Below are 7,049 nucleotides of genomic sequence, written 5' to 3'. Positions count from 1 at the left end.
CCCGGGCATCTTGCGTGACTTGGGCCCACTTAAGCTTGTAGCATGACGCGTTGTTTATTTGCTTGGCGTGGTATGTGTACAAGCGCATATGGCGAACTTTCGCGTGCCCAAATTGGGTTTCTTCTCGGTAAGGTATTGCATTGGGCTGAGCATTTATTTGGGCCGAAGCGTGGATTTTTTTGGGCCTCAACATTAGCCCCCTTGATTATTGGGGCCATGAATGTGTATTGAAATGGCCCAAATAATCAATTTCTAGCCCAAAAATAAAATGCAGTGGCATGGCATGGCATGGGTTGAGGAGCAACTCAAGGATGACCAGTTAAGTGTCTCTGAAATTACAGCCAGGTTTTTTCCGGGAAGGTTGGAGGGGTCGCAATGGTCCCGCTTAAAACCCAATCCTTCTTAAACACCGAGGGTGTTGCCTTGAAGAACTTTCCTAGACACTGTAATTTTGGAGATTACTTACTAGAGTTACCAACAGTTGACCTATTTTGTGGCATGATATAGGAGAAAATGCTTGGTGGATTAGCTCAAAATAACTTAGCTTGCATGATTTATTTGCTTGAGTGACTAGAGAGACTTGATTTTGCATAGTTGTGATTCGCAAGAGTTGTATTGATTTGCACGCTTGATGTTGGCATGTATTCTTGGTATCTGGCTTAACGCTTGGCATTGACATATATGCTTGGCTTTGACTTGTATGCTTGGATACTTAGCATTGGCATGTATGCTTGGATGCTTGGCATTGGCATGTATGCTTGATTTTTGCATGTATGCTTGGTATTGCTTGGCTTTGGCTTGTATTGAGTTTACAGCACCAGCCCCAGAACACTTGAATTTGGCAAACAAAACCTTAGTGAACGTGATAGTGTGTGACATGATGGCTAGATATTGGAAGAATGCTTGAAGTAGGGCATGTGCTGGGAGGGTATTTGGAATAGGGCATGTGCTGGAAGGATATTTGAAACAGGGCAGGTGCTGAAAAAATATTTTAAATAGGGAATGTGCTGAAAGGATGTTTGAAGTAGAGCAGGTACTGAAAAATGTTTTGTTTGAAATGGGATAGGGCATGTGCCTGAAGCACGTGACTTGTCTTGACATGATTTACTTCTGGTTTTCTCTCATTCTCTTCTTTCTTCTTCTTCTTCAAGACCCAAACCCGTGGGTATTGTGCATCAGTACATAAGTCATATTTTGGAAGCTCGGATCAGAAAACTTCCTTGACGAAAGTTGCTCATCTGCTCGAGTACTATAGCCTGTAAAATTTTCTGAATTCTTTGAATTTTTCTGATGCCTCAAAGCTGGTCTGCAACTTCTGTGTTCATCCATGGCTGGTGAGGTTCTGCAGATTCTGCTTCTGCATGTATCTTTAACTTCTGATACTCGGATGACTGTGCTTACTTCACAAAATTTGCTCAAAATCATGTTGTTTATAGCATATCCGAAATTGAGGATCATCCACCCATTGTAGTGATCACTGCCTCCATTTTTCTGAAGCATGTTCAGGAGTTGATGTTGATGCCTTTGCTTTCTATGCATGAATGCTTGAGTTCCTCTTCATTTTCCAGAATTTGTGAACTAGAAATCGAATTCTGCGGTTGAGTTTCTGGTTTAGGATTCTAGCTTGGTGATAAACAAGAGTCATACGAGTTCACTTGGCTATGCATGCCAAGTGTTTGTCAAAATATCTCAAAGTAGCCTGCTGGTTGTTTTTTGAACTTTTGAAATGTTTCTTTTCGAATCTGAGTTGGATCTTTATAAAAAATGGACTTCTCAATGGCTATGTTGTAATTGGTCTTATGTCACTTGAAGAAAAAATGAATTTTTGTTGGAATTTCAAAGTAAGGGCTAAGCTACTGGAGCTGTGCAGTTCCTCTGGCATGGGCTATTTTAGGAATCTGTTTGACATGGTTCCCTAGCTCGAAATGCAACCAAATTTTGGAAAAATGAAACTTGATATGTCTAGTTCTAAGCTGGAAAGTTTGGGATTTGTTGGTTGTAAGCTTGATTTATAGTGATTTTCTAAAGGTGGGATGTTCTAGCTAGGATGGTTGGAAAGCTTGTGTATAAGTTTTGCTTGGCATGTTGCTTTTGCTTGGGAATTTAGCATGTCCTTTCTATTGGCATTGAGTGCTGATCTGAGTATTGCTAGAGCATGTTCTTGAGCAATATTGTTGTGAGAGCATGATGTTGAAAGGTATTGTCGTAAGAGCATGAGTTCTTCAAATTGCTTGAAATGCTTGAATGAAATGAAATTTTTTAGCATGTGGATTGGTATCACGCCTTTTGAATTTTGTCAGATGCTTGATAGATGAGTTTGCTTGCACTTTGAGAAAATTATGCTTCCAGCGCCTCCCTTTGCGTATGAGTACCTTTCCGGCGTCTGATTTTGGCTAACATATTCTCTTGTTTAGAATCTCCTAAGCATGAGAAAGCATGAGAAGTCTAATTTTCTAGGATTTTGATAGCATGAAAGTGAGTTTTGGTCTCTTGCAACTTGTCTTTGGAAATTATGCTTCAATAGCGATTATGCTTTCGGCATCCCCTTTTATCATGTGGTGGCCCTTTTTTGAGCTGGTGAAAAGGCTGAACTTTGCATGATGCGTTTTTTTCTATGTAGGTGTATACGTCTCTGGCACAGGCAGGGGAGGGTGCCGAAAGCCTGCGTTGTATCCATTGTCGCTGGAAGCTTCGAGTGTACCAATTTCGCAACTTGGCAATTTGGATTTCTATCTCGATTTCTCAGTAAATAGTTCTGCTCCTTCACTGGAATCTTGAGTCTTTCTTTTGGCTTTGTAGGAATAGACATAGACTGGTGTTTGGCCTAGGCTTGTTTTTCTTGTGAACACACGCTTGATTAAATCTGGACTTTTCTCCGATCTTGTGGAAATAGAAATTGACAGAATGCATGCTCTGCAATGCTTGAATCTTTTTGTATTTTGAGGGAGAATTTGCTTGTCATGGGAATTGCTTGAGAATTTTGCTTGCCATGGATAAATTGCATGCTGCTTTGATATTTGCTTAAGCCTTTTCTTTGGCGTGAGCTTGACTTGCATGCTTGGCGTATACTTTGCGTGTGCTACGTTCTTGACCACCTTCTTTGATTGAACTGTATGCATCACGAGCATATGCTTGTAACTGCATGATTAATACATAGGGTTAGAGGCTGTTGAAAGCTGGAGGAGAGCACCATTTGTTTCCTCTTTTGAGCTTAGAGTTTGGACATGGCTAACTTTTTTTTCTTGGCTTTATAGGGATAGATATAAACATGTATATGATGGGTCTGCAAGATTGTCATGTAACTCATAGGGATTTTTTTGTTTTTGTGAAAAAGGTTACTAGGAGGTAAGTGGTGTTCAGTTTGTAACACTTGCTTTGTGAAAGGGTCTGCTGGAATGATTGATTGAGCATGAAATGGGAACTTTGCTTGTCATAAGCTCGAGTAATAGATTGCATGATGCTTCAAATTTTTTTTTTTGTTTATGCATTTCGCTTGGCATGAGATGGCTTGCTTTGCTTGGCCTGTGAAGTTCATATAGCTTGCATGCTAGCGTGGAGATTTCTTGGCTTTAACACAGAGAACCTGCTTCATACTTTGCCCTTTTACAGCATATTCCTCGTTGGTAATTCTTGCAGGGACTCACATAATAAGTCCTAATGACCTTTGTGATGAGTGATGGCCTATTTCCCCTTGCATGACGGGTTGAAGAATGGACAACTACCTTCATAGCGTAGAAACACTTACCAAGACTCGATCATAGGCACTGAGTAAGCTTAGGAAGCTACTCTCATTTCCAGGTGTTGTATAGAAGAAAGACATGTTTCCGGCGGCCACCTTATTTTTTAATACCCTTGCAGCATCACCAAGGGCTGGCCACAGTGGTTCGATCGCGAGTTGACAGCCCCGACTACCAAAGATGTTTTGTCAAGGAAACATCGTTTTTGACCTTACAGCAGCGTGCTGAAAAGGCTTAAGCATGTGTCTTATTAGGATTTTGCATGGACTTCCGGCTGAATACTTAAAAGAAGCACACATTATTATTTTTTTTTTTTTAAGCACGAGCTGCTTGTAGCATGAAGATGTATGCATGATCCCCTTAAGCAAGAGTTGTCGTTAATGCGTTAAGCCTTCAGGAACATGAATTGGAGAGCCAGTGCCGTAAGCTATGAGACCTTCTCCTTGACAAATAAGCGATTGAGAATGGCGCTTGGTGCATGGTGGAAACATCGAAAGGATCATCTAATAGTGCTTCTTCTATTCTGTTTTAGTCATGCACCGTGATCTAATTGAGGTACCCGGTTCTCCTTCTTTGCACCGTAATATATATATATATATATATTCTTTTAATAGAAAGGGCATATCTTCCAGCACCATCTTTCTCTAACACTTGTCCTTATTTCGCTTTGCAGGCTGCATTTCTTTGTTGTAGGGGCTGGCTGGCTCAGTGTGTAGTAGCTTTTCCTTTTGAAACTGCAGGGTGTATCTATCTTTAGCATAGTTGACTGCATTTGGGCCCGAGTTGTACCCCCTTTTTTTTTTTGAGAGCCTAAAGCTCATGTTGTCGGGAACTTGGAACACAACATTGTTGCATACTTTCTGTCAGGACTTTTGATGTAGAATGCTTGAGATATTGAGCTTCGGCCTGTTTTGTACGTTTTGCTTGGTTGGAAATAATGAAATGCATGAATTGTTGCGGTTTGGAATGCATTGAGATAAAGATTTCCAGCTTGTTTTGTACACTCCGCTTGGTTGAAATGCATGAGTTGCTTGAGATTTTAACAGGTCAGGTTGTGGTAGGTGCAAGGTACATGCTGCCAATTTTTTTTAGGTTGAGAGCATCTCACAAGTTGCGGAGGACACACTTCCTACTCCTCCTCTTGGGACGTCCGGCGTAGCTGCCGACACTGCCCTGCGCCTTCCAGCAGCACAGCCTCCTACTCATCCTTTCCCAAGCACATCTGACACAACTGCCGGCACCTCTCCACAGCTTCCAGCAGTGCTGCCTCCTACTCCTCCTTTCCTAAGCACATCTGACACAACTTTCGGCACCTCTCCACAGCTTCCAGCAGTGCCGCCTCCTTTCTTAAGCACATCCGACACAACTGCCGGCACCTCTCCACAGCTTCCAGCAGTGCTGCCTCCTTTCCTAAGCACATCCGACACAACTTCCGGCACCTCTCCACAGCTTCCAGCAGTGCTGCCTCCTTTCCTAAGCACATCCGACACAACTTCCGGCACCTCTCCACAGCTTCCAGCAGCGCCGCCTCCTTTCCTAAGCACATCCGACACAACTTCCGGCACCTCTCCACAGCTTCCAGCAGCGCCGCCTCGTGGTGAGATTATTGATGACAGCCTTAAAGACGGTGATGTGGAAAAGCATGTCTTGGCAAGATTGAGAGAATTCCTTCATGGCGTTCAAGGCCTTCTTTGATGGTGGTGCTAAGATCCTTTGATCTATCAATGAGCTTCTTCCACTTTGTCGCAGGTTCGATGGTTAGGCACCCTTTCAAGGCACTTTTGTGTATCCAGAGACGGTTGCGGTTTTGAGGAAATTTATGGATCGATATGGGAGTTTCATGGAGGTCACGGGGGTCATCTCCTCCTTCTCGAGAAGTGCCGCCTTCCAAGCTCTTGGCTTGGTACTTCATGGGATAGATACCATGGAGCTCCTTGATATTACTGATCACAAACTACTTTGTTGGCGTACGCGATATGTGAGGCCATAACTCTGGGCTTTCATGTGGACTTCCTCATTAATCTCGTGATGAACCTAGCATGTGCTGTCTTTGGAGAGCGAGCCATTCATAGCATGAAATTATCACATGGTTCCAGTGAGGTGAAAGCTACTGCCGACATTTTGAACATTAAGCAACAGGAATTGGACAGCCAGCGCAGGGAAGTGCATGCCCTTCTCCTTGCTAAGGGTATTTCTGCCGACAATGCTGAGTGTGTGACAGAGGCAATAGTCAGATCATCTCCTAGGGCTTCTTTCGTTCTTTTTTGGGCATTCTTCATAGCTTCAAGGTATATAATTCCTCTTCTTTTTTTTTTTTCAGGCTACTCCTTCCAGCATCACTTGGTCTTGACACACATCTTCTTCTTGCAGGTTGTCTCCTCTTGGCTTGGTGATCGATTATCTTGGCACATGGTTCTGTTCCCTTGGAGACCATAGGCTGCATGGATCTTTAGCATGTGCAGTTTTATCTTGCTTTGACTGTAGTTTTTTTTTTCTTTTTCTTTTGGACACTTTAACGAACATGTCGTTTTAACTTTGTAATGTAGTGTTGAATCACTGGAGCTTGTATTAATTTCTGAATGCTTGAGGCATGTTGTAATCTGCATGTCTTATATATATATATATATATTGCTTGGTTGGCAAAATTTGTTTTTATGAACTGCTGGAGATTCTCTGACAGGTTGGATATCCTTAAAAACAAGGTATATGCTGCCAAAATTTTGTCTGACCACTAGGCCTGAAAAACACCCTCTTGTCATACCTAAAAAGGGTCTGACTAGTATATGCATGTTCTTTATAAAATTCCTAGATGTTTTGCATATTCTGGTTGCTTATCAAAAGGGGACAATGGTTTCGTTGTTCCAGCAGCTCAAGAATGCATGCCCCATATTATTTTGCTTTGGCGTGCTGCTTGTTGATGGCCCCGGACCCCATCCAAGTGACTTTGCTTGGCATGTCTTACTGCTAAGTGGCGTGCTTTTTTTTTTTTTTTTTTTGTGCAAAAGCAACTCAACAATAGTAAGGCTTTGAGCCATTTTGCATTGATGAATACTCAAATCAAATTAAGCCCCCAAGTATGAAAGGGCCAAGGAGTGTGCATGTCTTGCAATAGCATGAAAGGTTGTGCCTTAGATTGGCATGTATTTGGCATGTGTTGCACTAGGCTGTCATGCTCTGCAGAGATATTTAACAGAGCCACGGCTGCTGCTTTACATCATACAGATCATAACCCAACTAATCAAAGAGTGATTTGCAGCTCATAACCCATTGCACTTTCTTCAACTTTTGTGAGGTTATGAGAGGTTACGGCAG

The 7,049-nt window shown here is 42.3% G+C and overlaps 1 protein-coding gene across 5 annotated transcripts; it reads left to right on the top strand.

The window, feature by feature from the left end:
- Positions 901 to 6,355, top strand: LOC109948397 (splicing factor 3A subunit 2-like). Of its 5 annotated transcripts, none has more exons than XR_002271018.1 (4): positions 901 to 1,334; positions 2,621 to 2,745; positions 3,637 to 4,292; positions 4,411 to 4,704. XR_002271018.1 is itself a non-coding variant. In XM_020561244.1 (4 exons), exons 1-3 carry the CDS (start codon positions 1,328 to 1,330, stop codon positions 5,430 to 5,432), a joined length of 735 nt encoding a protein of 244 aa, XP_020416833.1. In that variant the 5' UTR covers positions 901 to 1,327; the 3' UTR covers positions 5,433 to 6,025; positions 6,108 to 6,355. The 5 variants fall into 5 exon arrangements, 1 of the variants encoding a protein (XP_020416833.1); XM_020561244.1 differs by lacking the exons at positions 3,637 to 4,292; positions 4,411 to 4,704 and adding exons at positions 4,830 to 6,025; positions 6,108 to 6,355; XR_002271019.1 differs by having other exon boundaries at positions 911 to 1,334; positions 4,135 to 4,292.

The sequence above is a fragment of the Prunus persica genome, chromosome G1 (assembly GCF_000346465.2).
Source record: "Prunus persica cultivar Lovell chromosome G1, Prunus_persica_NCBIv2, whole genome shotgun sequence".
Taxonomy (NCBI): Eukaryota; Viridiplantae; Streptophyta; class Magnoliopsida; order Rosales; family Rosaceae; genus Prunus; species Prunus persica.
This window is presented reverse-complemented; position numbering and strand designations above follow the sequence as displayed.

What these genes read in the sequence shown, in the direction of transcription:
- LOC109948397 (XM_020561244.1), top strand. An exon ending in ATTTCTATCTCGATTTCTCA is followed by an intron (nt 2,746 to 4,829) that starts GTAAATAGTTCT and finishes AATTTTTTTTAG; the next exon opens with GTTGAGAGCATCTCACAAGT.